At 55.1% G+C, this 19913-nt stretch overlaps 1 protein-coding gene across 2 annotated transcripts; it reads right to left on the reverse strand.

Annotated features, from left to right (window-relative positions):
- Nucleotides 1-479: 479 nt before the first annotated feature.
- On the reverse strand, nt 480-19590 carry IDH2 (isocitrate dehydrogenase (NADP(+)) 2). Of its 2 annotated transcripts, XM_082736084.1 has the most exons (12): nt 19566-19590; nt 18398-18617; nt 8994-9085; nt 7955-8120; nt 6608-6768; nt 6375-6518; nt 4524-4660; nt 4186-4337; nt 1610-1722; nt 1360-1457; nt 1173-1265; nt 480-799 (listed from the first exon to the last, which is right to left on the reverse strand). In XM_082736084.1, exons 1-12 carry the CDS (start codon nt 19581-19583, stop codon nt 715-717), a joined length of 1479 nt encoding a protein of 492 aa, XP_082592210.1. In that variant the 5' UTR covers nt 19584-19590; the 3' UTR covers nt 480-714. The 2 variants fall into 2 exon arrangements, with proteins under 2 accessions (XP_082592210.1, XP_082592209.1); XM_082736083.1 differs by lacking the exon at nt 19566-19590 and having other exon boundaries at nt 18398-18614.
- Between the last annotated feature and the right edge of the window lie 323 nt (nt 19591-19913).

Below are 19913 nucleotides of genomic sequence, written 5' to 3' on the forward strand. Positions count from 1 at the left end.
CCCCCCCCAGTCCGGGTCCGAGCCCCAAGCCCCAGGCAGTCGTGGAGGGGACGTAGGGGCAGCTGCTGTGTGGGATCCATTTTGAAGTCCAAGAAAAGGCCACAGAAAGAGGTCTGGAGATGTTGAGGTTTGAACCAACAAAATAAAAAACCCAAATCTCACGGGAAGTGATGGCCATCCCAAAGCAGAGAGAGAGAGGAGGGTACAGTAACAGGATTGTGCGAGGTCATTCCAGGGAGCCCACAGGCCTGCACGCCCCGAGTCCCAGCGGCTCATCAGGTAGCTCTGAGGGAACTCAGGACGCTCATGCTGCTGCCTGTCCCCTCCCCTCCAGGTGGCCCTTGACGGATGGAGGCCCGGGACACAGGTCTGCAGGGTCCCAGTCTGTCCTGGGTACAACCTACCAGCCCCGAAGGCCCTCTGTCTCCGGGGCCCGGGCTGGGCGGCCTCCTTCCCCCGGGCACAAACACAGCAGCCGATTTTTGTGAAGAGCTGTTTTAGTAGCTAAATGTGGCACCGTGTGTTCCAAGGGCAATATAAATTACAGTATGCAAAACACACTGACGGGCTGAGGTAAAACACGCTGTTCCCTCACATCACCATGAGGCGAAACACGAAGATATTAAAAACATTTTGCTTATAAAAAATGTCCCCTAGAAAGGCGGGGGGGGGGGGCGGTCACTCAGCGGCCAGCTCGGCCCAGCCCAGCCCCGACTAGTGGCCCAGAGCCTTGTCCAGGTTGTTCTTGATGGTGTCCAGGAAGTCGGAGGTGTTCAGGAAGTGCTCATTCAGCTTCACACTGCCGAGAGAACACGGTTCGAGTGAGGAACAGGTCCCGCCAGGCCTTCCAGGGCAGAGCTGGGGCTCAGGAACCTTGGGGGGGGGGGGCTTCCCTCCCGGGCCCACAGGGAGCAGCACACCCAGGCCGCCTGTCAGGCCACCTAGCCTGGAGTTGCGCAGGCGCTCGTCCGGAAGGGGAGGGCAAAGCTCGAGCCACTAGGGATGGGGACAAACTCACTGGGCCTCAGGACTGTGGACCTGTCTCACTTTAGGCCCGTGGCAGCGAAGCCCATTCCAGAAGCTGCCTCCAAGAGGAGCCTCAGGCTTCTCCCCACCCAGCCCTGAGGTCCGGGAAGGCCAGCCCCCCCCTCTCTCTGCCACAGGCCACTCACTTGCTGAGGCCGTGGATGCAGCCCGCCAGGTCCTTGGTCATGGCTCCGCTCTCCACCGTCTGGACACACACTTTCTCCAGGGTCTGTGCAAACCTGCAGGCAGTGGGGCAGAGTGAGGCCCCAGCTTACAGAGCCTGGGCCCGGACCCCACCCTGGGCCAGCTCAGGCCCCCTCCCGCTCCGCTCACCTGATGAGGTCCTGGTTCCCGTCCAGCTTCCCCCGGTGCTCCAGGCCACGAGTCCAGGCAAAGATGCTGGCAATGGGGTTCGTGCTGGTAGGCCGGCCCTGGGTGGGGGGAGGCAGGGGTCACAGGGGGCTCAGGAGTCAAAGCAGCTGACAAGGGGGCCGCCTGGATGCAGGTGCCCGCTCCCAGACTGACAAGCCAGCCCCAGCTTCCCTGGGGTAGAAGCGCATGCGACCACAGTCTTCCCACTCACTTTCTGGTGCTCCCGATAGTGGCGGGTGACCGTTCCATGAGCAGCCTCGGCCTCGATGGTCTTGCCGTCCGGGCAGACCAGCACAGACGTCATCAGGCCAAGGGAGCCAAAACCTGTGGATGGGAAAGGCCCTCCTTTCAGTGCCAACACCACTCCGCAGACCACTAGGTTGAGCCCACCTGCCCTCCTGCTTGGGAGCTGCCTCTCAGCTCAGGACCCCCGACGGCGCCTGGGAGGAGGCCCCCGTTTCGGGCTTGTCTACCCTTGTTGTGGGTCTCCAGAGCCCCGCACAGGGCAGCGGGGTGTACATCAGCCTGTGAACATACATCTGTGTCCCCGCCACCAGGTGTCCCCGAGCCTGTGGCCCCCAGGGCCCCAGACCCCAAGAGTTCCTTCCCCCCACCCCCTCCAGCCTGGCTCATAACCAAACGGCCCGTTCAAGCACAGAGCAGACAACTGCATAAACATCACTTTTATCCACTGCTCTTTTAGGTGACTTTAAACTGGAGACTTATTTCCAAATCTCCCCAAATCCAGATGTCAACCGTTCCTATGGTCAAGGTCTCCTGGGGTTCAAAAGCACCCCGTGGCACCAAAATAAGAATTCTAAGTCCCAAGAATTAGAAAAAAGTGAAAAAAAATTTTTTTATTGGGACATCTAGGTGGCTCAGTGGGTTAAAGCCTCTGCCTTCAGCTCAGGTCATGGTAACAGGGTCCTGGGATCAAGTCCCGCGCCAGGCTCTCTGCTCAGCAGGGAGCCTGCTTCCTCCTCTCTCTCTCTCTGCCTGCCTCTCTGCCTACTGGTGATCTCTGTCTGTCAAAAAATAAATAAGAGTAAATGCCAAAAACTTATTAAAAACATTTTTTTTATTAATTTTATTTGTCCGAGAGAGAGCTAGCGAGAATGCACACACAAGCAGGAGGAGCACCAGGCGGAGGGAGAAGCAGACTCCCTGCTGAGGAGGGAGCACAATGCAGGACTCCATCACGGACCCAGAGATCACATCCTGAGCTGAAGGCAGATGCTTAACTGACTGAGCGACCCAGGCGTCCCAAAAAAGTGAAAAACTTCTTTAACAAAACAAGTTGTCTAAGGGGTACCTGGATGGCTCAGTCAGTTAGGAGTCTGCCTTCGGCTCAGATCATGATCCTGGGGTCCTGGGATGGAGCCACATGTCGGTCCCTCTGCTTATTGGGGAGCCTGCTTCTCCCTCTGTTCAACCCTGTGCCCCATCCCACTTGTATTCTCTCACTTTCTCTCAAATAAATAAATTAGTAAAAAACGTTTTTAAGATTTTATTTATTGGACAGAGACAGCAAGAAAGAGAAAGGACAAGCTGGGGGGAGCAGCAGAGGGAGAGGGAGAAGCAGGCTCTCCACGGAGCAGGGCTTAATGACTGAGCCACCCAAGTGCCCCAATAAATAAAATCTTTAAAAAAAAAAAAAAAAAGGCGAGGTGGGGGCACCTGGGTGGCTCAATGAGTTAAACCTCTGCCTTCGGTTCAGGTCATGATCTCAGGGAACTGGGATCGAGCCCCGCACCGGGCTCTCTGCTCAGCAGGGAGCCTGCTTCCTCCTCCCCCTCTGCCTGCCTCTCTGCCTACTTGTGATCTCTGTCAAATAAATAAATAAAATCTTTAAAAAAAAAAAAAAAAGGAAAAGGAAATTAGTTGTCTAAGAATGTCTGGCTGGGGGGAGGGTGTCTCTTCTCCGCGTTTACTGGACCCTCACACTCACCAATTCCTTATTACGTAAGGGTAACTTTCATGCCTTTCTCTAGTCTGCTATGTCTTTTCATCCTTCCGTCCTAGACAGGAATTGTTCTAGCGAGAGGATCACCACTGCACTTACTGAAATAATAAAGCCAAAGGTTTTTATAGAACATCGGGCCCCTAGGCTTTTTCATCACAACCTGGGTGGAGTTCACTTTCTTCCTGATCAGGAGCTAGACTTCAGCCCATCTCCTGTAACCTTGCTTCTCCTCCCTCACTGTACTTCCCCTGTGGTCAACTCCCACAGCCTTTCCAGCTCTCCTTCCCAACAGGACTGGGCTAGTTCTCCCGCTACCTATCTGACGGCCTCATTCACACTCCTGCCGCAAGCCAATTTGTCCCCTAAAACACTCTAGGGCTTGGGGCTTTGCCACCTTCCCCAATACTCTGCATCCAACAGATTTACTGTGCAAAATGAATTCTCTGTGCCTCAAAAAGCAGCCGGTTGCGCTCAATCCCATTTTTCTCTCAGAGCCAACCCTAGCCCAAACCCGGAGCCACAGTCACCTGGCCTCTGGACAGGGACGACCTCAAAGCTGACACACGTAGCCCTTTAGAACTTGAATTCCTTTGTTCTCTCTTCTCTGTTAACAGTAGCCTTTGTACTGCACTAGTCCAAACCTAATTTGGGAAGCCTTCCTCCCTCAGATGTCAGAGAGTTTCTGCCCCCTGCTGTCCATGGGAAATCCTGCAACGAGCCAGCGCGCCACGCCAGAGAAGTTCTCTATGAAAAGGGTCTGAAAAATCCCGCAGCCAGAGAAGACCAACAACCCACCCCCTCGGGGAATGATGCTCCCAGCATACCCTGCGCCAGGATGTCCGACTGCACATCTCCGTCATAGTTCTTGCAGGCCCACACGAAGCCGCCCGAAGACTTGAGGACCTGAGCCACCATGTCATCAATGAGCCGGTGCTCATACCAGATCTTATTCTTGTCGAAGTCAGTCTTGTAGTGCCTGGGAGCAAAAGGGCCTGTTGTGCGGAGAGGGCGGGAGGCTGACAGGTTGGGGCTCTCCCCCAAAGCTCAGAGCTGAACCAAATGCACCAGGACAGTGGCCCCCACCCCCATAGGCTGGGGGCTAGGGGGACAGGCAAGAAAGGCTGTGGAATCCTTAGGGAGCAATAAAGCAAGAGGCTATTACTTCTCAAAGATCTCCTGGAAGATGTCCTTGAAGCGCCCGTCGTAGGCTTTCAGGATGGTGTTCTTGGTGCTCATGTAGAGCGGCCACTTCTTCTGGATGGCGTACTGGAAGCAGCTGTGTGCGAAACCCGAGATGGACTGCGGGGGGAGAGAGAGAGGTCCCTGGTGTGCTCCCCAGCCTGGGGACCGCCAGCCCTTTCTGGTCGCTGGGCACCAGGTCCGACCCCTGGAATGGCATTCCTTCCTTCCACACCACCCGCCCACACCCTGGAGGGAGCCGCAGCTGTTTCTACTGGCCCAGCAGCCTCCTCCCAACTTCTGGGAGAAAGCAGCCCCTCAAGTTTGCTTTGGGAACTACCCTCCTCTCCCCATATGGGGAGACCATATGGCTGGGGTGGGTCTCATTCCCCCATTCCCCCCACCCACCTGCCTGTCTCTAGAGGGTACCGGTGTCCGGGCTCATCCTCTCTGAGCCCTCCATGCCTGGCTCGGAGGTGGTCCTGGGACCAGGCCTGGCACTCTTGCCAGAACCATGAACAACAAGGCCCTTTTCTGACAGGGCAACGAAGTTGGCAGGGGACAAGCCGGGGTTCCTTGTGGCCACTTCCTCACAGCCCGAGAATGAGGGCAACCGCGGAAGACACGAAAGCCCAGAGTTGGGGAAGGGAAAAATGCTTATCCAGTTGGCTAAGCGAACCATGCTGCCAACTAATGTGCCCCCAGGAGGGAGGCGGAGGAGCACAGGAGTTCAGGGTGTCGGAGAAGGAGCACAGGAGGTCGGGGTGTTGGGAGAAGGAGCACAGGAGGTCGGGGTGGAAGAGAAGGAGCACAGAAGTCGGGGTGTCGGAGAAGGAGCACAGGAGGTCGGAGTGTTGGAGGAGCACAGGAGGTCGGGGTGTCGGAGAAGGAGCACAGAATCGGGGTGTCGGGAGAAGGAGCACAGGAGGTCGGGGTGTCGGAGAAGGAGCACAGAAGTCGGGGTGTCAGGAGAAGGAGCACAGGAGGTCGGGGTGTTGGGAGAAGGAGCACAGGAGGTCGGGGTGGAAGAGAAGGAGCACAGAAGTCGGGGTGTCAGAGAAGGAGCACAGGAGGTTGGGGTGTCGGAGAAGCACAGAAGTCGGGGTGTCAGAGAAGGAGCACAGAAGTCGGGGTGTCGGGAGAAGGAGCACAGGAGGTCGGGGTGTCGGAGAAGGAGCACAGAAGTCGGGGTGTCAGGAGAAGGAGCACAGGAGGTCGGGGTGTCGGAGAAGGAGCACAGAAGTCGGGGTGTCAGGAGAAGGAGCACAGGAGGTCGGGGTGTCGGAGAAGAAGCACAGAAGTCGGGGTGTCAGAGAAGGAGCACAGAAGTCGGGGTGTCGGGAGAAGGAGCACAGGAGGTTGGGGTGTCGGAGAAGGAGCACAGAAGTTGGGGTGTCGGGAGAAGGAGCACAGAAGTCGGGGTGTCGGGAGAAGGAGCACAGGAGGTCGGGGTGTCAGAGAAGGAGCACAGAAGTCGGGGTGTCAGGAGAAGGAGCACAGAAGTCGGGGTGTCAGAGAAGGAGCACAGAAGTCGGGGTGTCAGGAGAAGGAGCACAGAAGTCGGGGTGTCGGAGAAGGAGCACAGGAGGTCGGGGTGGAGGAGAAAGAGCACAGAGAGTCAGGGAGTGGGCAGCTCGCTAATCAGGAGTCTTCCCGCCCACTGTGCCCCAGGCACACTGCGGGCTCCCCTGAACGTGTCCTGGTTGCATCTGCTCACAGGCCTCAGACCTGCCTCAGCCACGGACACAGGGGGAGTGAGAACCCACAGTCCGCAGCGGCCCGGGAGGGGTCCAGGCTCAGGGAGGGGCACACTCAGGAGCCGCGGGGGCCTCACCTCGTCGGTATTGTACATGCCCATCCCCACGCCGCCGCCGGGGAAGTTGTACACCTCCCACTCCTTCGCACCACTGCCGTCCTTCGGTGAGAAGACCATCTTAAACGTGCCGGCCCGGTCCACCACAAAGTCCGTGGCCTTGTACTATGGAGACGAGAGCACGGCTCAGGCCGGGGGGGGGGTCTGGGTGAGGGTGCCCCGGCCAGTGCGAGCCCACCCTCGCCGGCACCCACCTGGTCGCCATGGGCATGCCTGCCGATGGTGATGGGCTTGGTCCAGCCCGGGACCAGGCGGGGGATGTTTTTGCAAATGATGGGTTCCCGGAAGACGGTCCCCCCGAGGATGTTCCGAATGGTCCCGTTGGGACTCTTCCACATCTTCTTCAGCTTGAACTCTGTGAGGACAGAGTCAAAGTGGCCCCGCTGCAGCCCCCACCTTCCAACCAAAATCTGAACCCTCAGCAAGAACGCAGCCAGACGGGAGCCCTGGAAGTCGGCCCAGGGCTGTCTGGGATTCGAATGTGCAGGCTGTGGGATCAGATTTCTTGGCTTCTGGGTCTAACTCCACCACCTCAAACTGTGAATTTTATGCAAGTCACTTAACCTGAGCTGAAAAATGAAATGACTGCTAAAACACTTAGCCTTTGGGCAATTAAATAAACTTAGAAATGGCTAGCATCTGCCGTTTTTCCCACATCATGCTCAGATGCGGCAGCACCTGGCCGCACTGCAGACGTGCGGTTCCAGCCACCGGGTCCAGCCCGCATTACTGAGAGGGTGACTCCCTACTTCCTCGTCCACAAAACAGGGATGCATAGATCCCAGGACTCCGGAGAAGTGAGAGAAAAACTGCAAAAAGAGCTTCACACTAACTAAGATGATTCCAACAGCCTATGGTCAGGTTCCACCCGAAAGACAGGAGGCGCTCTGGGGCATTTGGAAATGGGCCTTGAATGCCTTCTCCCAGAGCCCTCACACTGCAGGACGTAGCAACAGAGAAAGAGTTCTGCAAACTCCTGAGCTACTCTTTCTCAAATTTTCCAAACCTGGCCCCTCTGTCCACACAATGGTCCCTGAGTTCATGGAACCCTTGAAAGTGGTCCCCAGAACCAGGGCCCAGCAGCCAGTCCAAGCCTGGTGAGGGCACCTCTCTGAGACCCTTCCCCGGCCACAGAGCTGTGGTGCCCAGACAGTGGAGAGATACAAGCCAGAGAGCCCTGAGGCTCTCAAGGATACATGCCTGACATAGAGCACTCTGCTGGACAGGGGTGGCCCCAGTGTCTACGTAAACCTGCCTGTGGAACAGTCTAGAAGGCCAGAGGGGCAGGCTGCCCAGAGAGCCTGTCCTTACTATAACAGCATCAGCATGAACTTCCTCCTCGCTGTCGCCAAGGACCCCTACCCTGGCCAGAGCCACACAGCACAGCACAAGCACCACCGGCCTGGGAGCACCACCCCACCCAGCCTCATCTGCAGGAACCCCTAGGGCTCCCCTATCCCCCCGGCTATCGCAGGGAGACCGGGCTCATGGCATAGCCCCCACTGCCCCGACCCACCCACCTCCCCTCCACACCCTCATACCTTCCACACGGGCCTCATCAGGGGTGATGGTGGCACACTTGACGGCCACACTGTACTTCTGGGTGGCCAACGCCGAGTCTATGGTGACCTGGTCGTCGGTCTGGTCACGATGTGGGAGCCCCAGATCGAAATACTTGAGCTGGACGTCCACATGGGGTAGGATGAGCTAGGGACAGATGACGGGGGCAGGCATCAGTGTGTGTGTGTCTCAGGAGCTTGTGAGGGCCATAGCACAGGACACCCAGGAAGGGCAGGGATGAGGGAAGGGGGCAGCATGGCGGGGGCGGGGGGGGGGGTAGGATCAGCCATTCCTCAGAGGGGCCAGGCGGAAGCTGTCAGGATGCCAGGGCTCTCTGGAAAGAGGCCAGTGGACCAGGCTGCAGCCCCTCAGAGGGCCCAGCTCCTAGCATGGACTGCGATGGCCCACCAACTCGAGATGAATCTAGATTTCTCCGTACAATGGGTTCCCTCTTCTTCCCCATTCAGAAGTGGCCATTCTCGACCTTTTTCTTACGGACGCCCATACAATACAGGACGGGGGTCTTTACATGGCCAACAAGCTCTCCAGGCAGATCCAGACCACGAGACTCTGGAGAAGCCCGGCAGCCCCGCTGGGAGCATCCACCATGATGGCTCAGACCCACGGCTGTCAGGACACACCTCGGCCCCGACCCCAGATAACGTCCCTGAACCGCTGAGGAAAGGTGAGCGCGCCACCCTGCTCTTCCCACTCCCTTGAGAACGCCCACCGGACCGTGGGACATCAAGACGGACACCATACAGGACAGGCCTTGAACGTGCACCCCCCCCATTCTGGAAAACACGCGGGCCTCAGCACCGGCACTGGCACAAGACAGATGGCTGAGGAGGGGCCCCTGCCCGACGACCTGAAAACCATGCACGGTGTGGACATGACAGCAGGGTGGATGGAAGGATGGGAACGGGGCTGCGGCTGCCCACCGGGGTGGCAGGTGAGCCCCGGGGGCCGTCACAGGGATGAGGGGCCGAGCGGAGAGCCACCCGCTGTGGGAGGGGCTACCTTCTCCTTGATGAACTGCCAGATGATCCGGGTCATCTCGTCGCCATCCATCTCCACCACCGGCTTCGCCACCTTGATCCTCTTGTCGGCATCTGAAACCAGGCCCACGCAGCGATCACAGCTCTAGGACGCTCGAGGGGGAGCCCTTCTCCTACCTGGCTGGACTTGCCCTTCACCAAGGAGGGAACAGGGCCCCGTTAGCCATGTTCCCTCCCCCTCCGCAGGAGCAGCTCCCCGGCCACCGGGGGGGCCTGGATTCCCCCGCCCAGGACGGCTGCCCAGAACTGGCCAGCAGGATGCCAGTCTGGCCCACCAGACCCTCTGCCCTGGGATCTGAAGGCAGCAGAGACCAACACAGAGCCTAACAGCCAGCTGGGGTCACCCCATCCAGCAGTAAGTCAGGGAGGGACACCTACGAGCCGCTGCCACCCCGTTCCGTTACACTGCTTGAAGACAACACATCCAGGATTCACACCTTTCGAAATCCATGGAAAGCATAGGCTTAGGGCAACTGGAACAGAACTCAGAATCCTCGAGCCAAGCTGACTCAGGGAGGCCAGTCCTGTCAGAGAAGCATCTAAGGTCCAGGGAGATGGTAGAGGACAAGAGAAGTGTGTGGGGGGGTGCTCTCCAAGGAAAGTCTGACTCAAGAGACAAATCAACAGTCTGAGCAGTGAATTCCAAAGAAAACTCAAGGAAACCGCCCACCCCCTTCAATCGGTGCAGGCTACCTGGAGGGAGAGCGTGATGAACCTTAGCCTGTAGCAGACAGAGAGGTATCCTGTTCCAGCAGGTCGCTCTGCCCACAGCCGGGGAAGAAGCAGGGCCTCCAGAGTCAGGCAAGCGGGTCTGTGTAAAACCTACAGTCGGGCCTCTGTCACCAGAAAGCTCAGGCAGGAGGACAGCTGAGAGCGGGACTCTGTCCCCAGCAGCCGCCTCAGCCCTCACTCAGGGCCGACGGACTCTTACGTTGCACACAATCCTTACAGACACTGTTCTGGGTCTTCTGCCTCACCAGAGATTAGACAGCAAGTCCTAAGAGGGGACCAGGACGTTCACTTAAAAACATCAGAAGTGACCACCGCTGGGAGGCTGGCAAGAGAAAGAAATCTCTGAAAAGCAGGCCTGAGACTAAACAAGCAGGACCACCTACACACCTTTAAAACAGAAACGACCAAAACCCCACAACCGCAAGCCTATCACCGTCCTGTAACACGCACCAGCGTGTGACTCATGCTGACATCCCCGGCCCACCAAGAAAAAGGTGAATTATGTGCAGCAAAAATGACTCACTTTCCAAAGATGTGCACAGATTTTTTTTAATCTAAAAATAATCTCCCAAGGATATGCAAACAGATTTTTTTTTTTTTAACCTAAAAAGAATGGGAGAGATTATTTAGGAAAAAAAATGAGATTAGGAGTGTGGCTTGTGTCAGAAGTCAGACTAGATCCCAGGTCTCTGGTTGAAGAGCGGCTCTGGACACCCTCGTGGGTCACATGCAGAGAAGCAGAGAGCAAACACAGACTCCAAACATTCCGTTCCCTAGAGAACAAGGCAGACGCAGCTGGCTGGCAGCGATCTACCACCCCTTCCAGGACTCGAAGGGGCCTCTGGACCCAAGTTAAAAAATTCCTCCACCCTTCTTGGTTGAAAGCTTGAGTATAAAAGGGCTTTAGGACCTGCAGAAAGTCTACTGAGGTGTTGCACAGCCCGCTTAGTTTTTAAGAACATCTCTTATGAGTTAATGTCATGAGAGCGAATGAAGATTTTTTTTTAACTACTCAATCTGCCGTAATTATAATCCCAAAGGAGAATTCACCCGGGGCCAGTCCTAAAGGTTTCAGCCTCAACTGGGCTCCACTCAAGTTTTGGGTTTCAGACACAGCAACCTGTGGGCCGTGGACACCCTGCACCCAGGGCTCAATGGCAAGATCACAGCGGGAAGCCCTCCCTGCTGTGCCGGCAGGTGTCAAACCCTCAGAAAACAACAGGGCCCACTTATTTACAACCAGATGTTAAGTACCTCTTCCTGAAACACTGAGAAAAATCTAACAGTGGCAGACCTCAAGGATTGAGTATGTAAGGGGAAACCTACAGATGGAGAGAGTGGGCAAGCAGGGGCTATTAACAGAGGCAGGAGTGGGGCACTGCGGGGCTCAGCTGGTTAAGCGCCTGCCTTCAGCTTCGGTCATGATCCCAGGGTCCTGAGATCGAGCCCCACATCGGGCTCCCTGCTCAGCCGAGACCCTGCTTCTCCCTCTCCCTGTGTTGGCCGCTCCCCTTGCTTGTGCTCTCTCTCACTTGCTCTGTCAAATAAATAAATAAAATCTTTAAGGGAAAAAAAAAAAAGTCACAAGTAGAGCCTCCCTGAAGGCACACTTGCCAGAGATGGGCGCAGCCATGGGAGGCAAAGCAGCAGAGGCTTGGGGCGCCTGGGTGGCTCAGTCAGTGCAGCACGCAACTCCTGATCTCAAGGTTGTGCGTTCAAGCCCCCCACTGGGCATGGAACCTACTTTAAAAAAATAAAATAAAAACCACCAACAATGGGGCACCTGCGTGGCTCAGTGGGTTAAAGCCTTTGCCTTCGGCTCAGGTCATGATCCCAGGGTCCTGAGCCCATGTTGGGCTCTCTGCTCAGCAGGGAGCCTGCATCCCTTCCTCTCTCCCTGCCTGCCTCTCTGCCTACCTGTGATCTCTGTCTGTCAAATAAGTAAATAAAATCTTAAAAAGAAAAAAAAACACCAACAATTACAAAATCATGAAAAATTTACAAAAAAAAAAAAGACACTGCTCAGGCAGGTTTTCTAAAAATATATTAATTGGTGACCAAGGTTTTAAAATCAGGTGATTTCAAACAATAGTAACAACAAATAACCAATTAATAAATGGGTAAAGGACTTGAATAGGTATTTATTCAAAAATGTATATAAATGGGGGGCGCCTGGGTGGCTCAGTAGGTTGAGGCTCTGCCTTCAGCTTGGGTCATGATCTCAAGGTCTTGGGATCGAATCCCACATTGGGCTCTCTGCTCAACGGGGAACCTGCTTCTCCCTCTCTCTCTCTGTTGCCTCTCTGCCTACTTGTGATCTCTCTCTGTCAAATAAATAAATAAAATATTTTTTAAAATGATATATCAATGGCCAATAAGCATATGAAAAGTCACCCCACAGCACTAATCATGAGGGAAATACAAATGAAAATCACAATGAGATACCACCTCACACCCACAAGGATGGCTACTATCAAAAAACACAAACTAACTTAACAAACCTCCCCCAAACAAAACAACAGGTGCTGGTGAGGATGTGGAGAAACCAAAATCCTGTGTAAGACAGCTGGTGAGAATGGAAATGTTGCAGCCACTACGGAAAACAGTATGATGGTTCTTCAAAAAATTAAAGATAGAAAAAAAAAAATTAAGGATAGAATGGCCATATTGTCCAGGGGTCCCCGGGGGACTCAGTGGGTTAAGCATCCAACTCTTGATTTCAGCTCAGGTCATGATCTCAGGGTGGGGAGATGGAGTTGGGGGTGGGGGGTACTTGGGCTCTGCTCTGGGCGTGAAGCCTGCGTGGCATTCTCTCTCTCCCTTTCCCTCTGCCCTTCCCCCCTTAAAAAAAAAAAAAAAAGAAAGAAAAGAACTGCCACACTGTCTAGCAATCCCACTTCTAGATATATATCCAAAATAATTAAAAGCAGGGTCTTAAAGAGATATTTGTACACTCATGTCCATAGCAGAATTATTCACAACAGCCAAGAGGCAGAAGCAACTCAAGTGTCTGTCAAGGAAGGAACGGATGAACAAAATGTGACAGGAACCTTGGAGAGAAGACGACTCTGGAAACAAATCCAGGAAGGTTAAGAGAAATGTCCCTCCAAACGTTAAACAATGTTCCTAATTCCAAGTTTCTCCAAGACTGGGGTCCCCACCACTCAAATATGAATGGACTTGCTCGGAAGCTAAAAAAGGCAGTACTGCCAAGGTTTCTGACAGCGATGAATGGGATCTGGAGCTAAGTCAACAGCTTTTGCTGCTCAAGTTCTTTAGGTTCAAATTCCACAAAGTCCGTTTCCCCCGGGATGGCGGGCAGACTCAACATGTGAATACTTACACAGACAGACAACACCGCTACATCCCAAACACTTTCAATCCAGCTGCAAGTAACATACGTAATAAATACGCAAGGAATTAATAACCATACTGCCTATGCTTTTCCCAATTCCTGTATTTTACTCAGAAGGTCAACAAATTTCAAATGGACTTTTTTTTTTAGGATTTTATTTGACATAGATCACAAGCAGGCAGAGGCAGGCAGAGAGAGAGAGGAGGAAGCAGCCTCCCCGCAGAGCTCAATGTGGGGCTCATCCCAGGACCCTGGGATCGCGACCCAAGTGGAAGGCAGTGGACTATTTTTTAAATGAGTATATAGAGCATGGACTATTCAGCCGTAAAAATTAAGAAAATGCTGACACAAGCTATGACAGGGATAAACCTGGAGCACATTATGAGGACCGAAATAAGCTAGTTACTATATATTATTTATTTATTTAGTTATTTATTTATTTATTTATTTATTTTTACTTACAGGGGGTACCTAGAGTAGTCAAATTCATAGAAACAGAAAGTGGGGGGCGCCTGGGTCGCTCAGTGGGTTAAGCCGCTGCCTTCGGCTCAGGTCATGATCTCAGGGTCCTGCTCAGCAGGGAGCCTGCTTCCTCCTCTCTCTCTCTCTGCCTGCCTCTCTGCCTACTTGTGATCTCTCTCTGTCAAATAAATAAATAAAATATTTAAAAAAAAAAAAAAAGAAAGAAAGAAACAGAAAGTGGCACGGAGACTGCCAGGAGCTGGGGGTAGGAGGGGGTGGGGCCTTGTTGTTTAACGGGTACAGTTTCAGTTTTGCAAGATTACAGAGCTCTGGGGATTGGCTGTACAACAACAATGTGAAAATATTTAACACTAGTGAACTGCACTCTTAAAAGCGGTCAAGATAGAGATTTTTGTTGTGTAGTTGTTTACCACGATACAAAATAAGAAATAAGATCTTTTTTAAGTTTTTAAAAATTTAAACCCGTGGGGGGGGTGGGAGGGAGAGACAACCCAGGAGATTTTACATAAAAATCCAGTCTCTTCTTCTTTTTTCTTTTTTTCTTTTTAAAGATTTTATTTATTTATTTGAGAGAGAAAGAGAGCACAAGCGGGGGAGTGGCAGAGGGAGAAGCAGGCGCTCCTCAGGGAGCAGGGAGCCTGACCCAGCATTTCCAGGAACTCCTGGAATGTCACAAGCCAGAGGCAGACGCTCAACCCACTGAACCCCCCGGAGCCCCCCAGTCTCTTCCTGAAGCATGAGTTGCTTTCCCCACACGGAGCTGGCGCTCACCCACAGCTAGGATGGGCTGTGCAGGGGGCACAGCTTCTCCTTCATTCCAGGCCTATCACCTACTCTCCAAGGTCGTGTGCCCCAAGGCATCGGAGTTGGGAGACCTGGTGTGTGGTTCAGCCAATATGGCAGAGACACCCTAGCATCTGCCCCTCTCTGGGAGACAATGATGACAAGTAATCTGAAATCCAAGGAACAGAGCGCATGGACCTCCCTGACAGCTTCCAAGGGCCAGCCTCCATGCAATACTGCATGCTATCCTCTCGGCCAGAGTGCGGAATGGAATTACAGCAGCCGCCGGCGGCCAGGAAGGCCAATTCTCCTCCCCATCTGGACCGCTAGCACCCAACACGAAGTAAGGATTTCAAAGCCTGTTCCCCAGGTTCAAGATCGGCCTGCCGCTCCAAACTCAAGGCTGAAGGTCTCTCTGTCCCGAGAGAGCCACCGAAGAGTGAGTGCTTTACCACTTTCCCACCTTGGCTGTGGTCAGCAGAGAAGCTAAGATCAGCAAAGGTGAGGGGCTCTTCCTTCAAAATGCATCCGGAATCCAAGCCCTTCTCACCACCCCCCAGCGCTACTCCCCTCTTTTTTCTTTTCTCCAACTCTTGCCAGATTAGGACTACAAGCCTCCTAGGAAGACCTTGCAGCCAGAGCACTCCTGTTTAATGTAAATCTTCTCAAAACCCTCCAAAACTTCCCCTTGCACTCAAAGTAAAGGTCAAAGCCCTCAGAAATGCAAGGCCCCCCATGAGGCCTGACCTAATCGGTCCCTAACCACCGGTCCTAACTCTGTGTCAGCCTCGGGCACTCCTCCCTCAAGCAAAGGTGGTCCCCTCCAGCATGGCCTTGGCACCTGACAACCAAATGAATGGCCTTGTTTGCTTCCTTGCCTTAGGACTTGATTCAAGGTCTTCCCACCCCCACCCCCCCACCCCCCCACCCCCCCCACCCCCCACCCCCCCCCCCCCCCCCCCCCGCCGTCCCATCCAAACTTTCTCGCATACCTGCCTGGCTGATTTGTTCCCCTCAGCTTGTGTTACTTTACACCACACTAGCCAACTTTGGCCTTGTTTTACTGACTGTCCCCGCATCAGAATTTGGGCTCCCCAAGGGCAGAAATCTTTGCCTCTTACCCCTGGCTCTATCCCCAGCACCGTGCACCGCGCCTGACCCACAGGAGAACACAGTAGTTGTTGAAGTCACAAATGAAATGTCAAGTCACAGTCAATCTGGTCTGTCCTGCCCTTGCCTCCTGTTGGGATGAAATGCGCTCTTCCCCCCTCCCCTCCAGTCCCCTCCCCCCATCCTGGAATGCACAGCCACAGAGACGGAGGAATTCTCATCAGCAGACTGCACCAGACCATCACAAATGCAGTTAAATGCTCTACCACTGAGCTATACCCCAGCACCTAGACCATCACAAATGTACATGGATGCCATCTCTGCCAGGCAGTGGGTAACTTGCCCTGGAAAAGCTCACACTTTTACACTGTGTTAAAATATGCAATCCACTGGCATTTTATATTCTTTTAAAGTTTTTACTTATTTGAGAGAGAGAGAGACAATGAGTGGGGTGAAGGACAGAGGGAGAAAGAGGTTCCCCACTGAACTGGGAGCCCGATGCTAGGCTGGATCCCAGGACCCTGAGATCATGACCTGACCCAAAGGCAGGTGCTTAACGGGCTGAGCCACCCAGGGGTCCCTGCACTGGCATTTTCAACATGCATTTCCATTAGTGTAAACCCCAGGACAGGTCACAGAGCCTGGCTTCCAGGAATCAGAGGGCAGTGTCCAGCACCTCGTACCCTGAATGGAACCAGCGCAACAGGCTTCAACCTCCCAGGGAGGATATGAGGGCTGGCCCCAGGCCTTCTGGAGGATGTTCCTCTAAACCTGCCATGCCTAAACATGCCCACCCAAAATACCTCTGATGGGGCAGCAGTGGTCCTACCTGCTGTGGTTGAAACCAGCTTCAGCAGAGAACACATAATAACTCTACCAGTGGGGGTGCCTGTGTGTCCCAGTGGGTTGGATAATTGCCTTTGGCTCAGGAGTCTGGGGATCGAGTCCCACATCAGGGTCTCCGCTCAGCAGGGAGTCTGCTTCTCCCTCTGACCCTCCCCCCTCTCCTGTTCTCTCTCTCAAATAAATAAAACTTAACAAAACAATAATAAAATCCCTCCACCGGTGGGTCTGCAGAACTTTGAACAATCATTAAGTGACTCCCTGAAATCTAGGAGTGCAGGCAAGTCACCAAGGTCTGAAAAGTTAAGAGGTGGGGTGAGAAAATCAAGAAGTTCCCAGGTGAGGAGTGGAGGTAAGGCAGGCCAGACAAGACCATTCTCCCCGTGAGTGCTTGGGCCGAGCCTACCCTCACTTTCCCAAAAGCCGAGAAAGCCAGCATATGGGAACCACCACCAGCAGTCGCTGGAGGCCTAGGAATTCCAAAACTAGAGCCATGCATGAATTACCGAGCAGCAAAGACACACGAGTGTTTTAGCCAAAGAAAATATATTCTTTCCTTGTCCTCGAGGGGAATGCCAAATCATTCTGTCTCCTGCAGCGTTGCCAGGTAACAAGCTAGCAGAAAGCCCAGTTGGAATCTCTTGTCCAACTCAAATACTATGTACTGGCCCCATTAATAAACCAACGGCTTGGGGACATCTGGAAAGACCTACGACTAAAAAAGCTTTCTTTCTTACAATCAGTGCAGGGGAGAAATAGGAAGAACCGGAGAATGTCTTTAACTCCCACTCTATTTTGCTAAAGTTGGTACCATATGGAAAACTCCGTTTTGAGGCCTGTGGCCACTTGGAATCTTGAGAATTGCAAGACGGACTACTTAGAGACAAATCCCAGAAATACAAAAGCAGAAATGCCCCTTTCTTCTTGGCAGGAGAAGGGGGGTGGGCCAGCGATTCCCCCCTCCCCTCCTCAATTCTGGTCAGCTGCTCCCACACTTGTTAAAGATTACCCTACCCTAACAGTAAGGCCAAGCTGCCTGGGCCCCACTCCCTCTTCCTCACTGTCCTGGCTCACTCGGAGGGGGCTGCAGGCCAGGTCAGGAAAGGGGTTTCCGTGGCAACAGGCAAGGGACAGAGCCAAGGGACCCACATTCTCCCTGCCTTTTGTAGCTGGCAGTGGAGAGTCACAGTACTGGCCAATGCCCAACATGCCACGGGGTTAGGGGTCGGGGGCAGCCGAGGCTGGTAATGGAGGTTCAGGCTAAATCCTGCTTATTCTGACCTGATTACTGTTTTCTCTTCTAAGCGGGACGTTAAGGGTGTCACAGAAGCAGTGAGGAACTATTCAGGAAAGTGGCATTTTTGGTGCCGCTGCCCAACCGCCCAGTTGCCCAGGCAGGAGAGAGGAGCGAGCCAAGGAGCAGTGCAGGGGCGTACTGGCGAGAAAAGGCAGGTCGGGCCGCGGAGAGGCTCCTGAGACCCGAGCGGAGCGGGGTGGGGGGTGGGGGTCACCAAACAATAGGGAAAATAAAAAGGACGCTCCTCCAGCGGTCGCGTGAAAGGCTCCAAAAATAGCGGCCGCGGGCCTGACAGTGAGGAGGGATTACCGAGCGCCCCGCTGCAAAGGAAGGGGAAGTGGATGCCTCCTCCCCGCCTTTGTCTGAGCCCGGCCCGCGCCGCGACCCTCGCTCTCACCGGAACACCGGGCCGGGTGCACCCGCCCCCTACTCGCTCGCCTGTCCGCCTCCTGGGGACGCTGGGCAGGCAAGGCGGCAAAATACCCTCCGGGCCCGGGACCCCGCCCGCGCAGGGCCGCAGGACCCGCCGCGCCAGGGCCACCAGTTGCCACCGTCCTTCAAGTCCCCACCCCTGCGCCTGGCGCGGCCAGAGAGTCGGGGGCCGGGGAGCGTGTGGCCGCCCCCCGCTCTTTGTGTGTGTGCCAAGCCCGCCGTCCCCAGCCCAGCGATTGTTCCGACTCCGGCTCCCAGGTCTCCGCCCGGGAGGCCGCCACGTCGCGGTGCCGGGCGCGCGCCCCGCCCGGACCCTCCTCGTGGCACTCACAGTGGCGCCGCGGCTGCTCCTGCAAGTTGGGGCCCGTCGGGGCTGCGGACGCCCAGGCCGGCCCGGAGCCGGAGGCTCGGCAGAGCGAACGTACGACCCGCAGGTAGACAGCCATCCCGCCAAGCAGGCCAGACGCGAGCGCCGGTGCTGCCCCCGGCTGCCTGGCTGCGTGCAGCCCAGGCCCGTCCGGCGCCCAAGCGCGGGCAGGGGCGGGGCGGGGCTGCCGGAGGCCGTCACGCGATTGGGCCTCTTCGGGGAGGAGGCGGGGCCGGGGCCGGGCCGGGCCGGACTCCTCCGCCCCCCCCCCCAACCGCGCACGAGCCGGACCCCGCCCCAGCGCCCAGCGCGCGCTTCCATTGGCGCCAAGGGGCTGCCGCAAGAGGCCGAAAGACCCACCGCGACCCGCGCGCTGGGGCGGGAGCCGAGGGCTTAGGGCACCTGTCAACGAGGCTAAACCCCTCTCTCCGGGATGCCCTATTTAAACCTGGGTGTCCGTTGCTGACAAATCAGCTTAAACCCCCAAAGTGAGCAAACGCCTGCGCCCTTCGCGTCGGCTGGGCTGAAACTCCTTGGCATGAACCAAGTGCGGGTTCCGCGTTCTTGGACTGAGGCCACGGGCACGTCGGCTCTCCTCAAGTTCGCGCTCGCGGATACTCCGGTCCCGTCCACGAGTTGTGCAGACTGTCCCCCTCCTGGGGACGCTGGGCAGGCAAGGCGGCAAAGAGTCAAGAGCTGAAATCTCTCCTCCTCTGCTTCTCACCAGAAGGTCAAGCTGCTAATCCTCGAAGTCCTTCAGCCCCGCCAGACTCTGTTTTCTCCCGTGCGAAATGGGAATTACCACCGTAGCGGGGCTGCCGGGAGAGGTGGGTGACATAACGCAAGGAAAAGTGTTGGGGCACACCCTCGGCTCCACGGTTGTGGTCGGTGCTTATCCCGATTTATCTGGAAGCGGTCAGGATCCACCCTGGCAAACAGTCCCATCTTTGCCTGTTGGCCTGCAGAAGACAATATGATTGGTTCTGTCACAGGCGACCCAAGTCTCATCGCCCCTGTTCTGGAAATGAGACACCAGCTGGGTCGGGTTTTATGTAGAAAAATCTGACCCCAGCCCCCGCTTTCCCCGTCACACCAACTCCACATACTAGCAACCTCTTTTCTGCCCTGTGGCCCCAGCTCTCCCCTTCATTGCCTCACAGTCCGCATTGCCAGATGGGGCTGGGCCAAGAAAGCGACCTTGAATTTCTGACTTCAACACTTCCTTCTCCCTGTCCCAACCAGGCAGATCTACTGCTTTGGCCCTGAGATTGATTTTGGACACCCCTCCCTGCCCAAGTCTGAGGTCTCAAGTCAAAGGCCTGATCTTGGGCCAGCCTGTCCCAGAATGACTCATGATGCCTTTCACTCTGTTCCCAGTCCTCTTATTCAAAACACAGTTGAAGACCTTGAGAGCCCCTGGTATTTGCCTTTTTGCCATCCCGGTATTATCAGGCACCTGGGCTTCTGTGTCCATACCTGT

This window comes from Mustela nivalis (assembly GCF_964662115.1).
Source record: "Mustela nivalis genome assembly, chromosome: 6".
NCBI classification, from domain to species: Eukaryota; Metazoa; Chordata; class Mammalia; order Carnivora; family Mustelidae; genus Mustela; species Mustela nivalis.

What these genes read in the sequence shown, in the direction of transcription:
- IDH2 (XM_082736084.1), bottom strand. An exon ending in GTCGGACATCCTGGCGCAGG is followed by an intron (nt 1,723 to 4,185) that starts GTATGCTGGGAG and finishes TCCCATCCACAG; the next exon opens with GTTTTGGCTCCCTTGGCCTG. An exon ending in GGGAACCAGGACCTCATCAG is followed by an intron (nt 1,266 to 1,359) that starts GTGAGCGGAGCG and finishes CACTGCCTGCAG; the next exon opens with GTTTGCACAGACCCTGGAGA.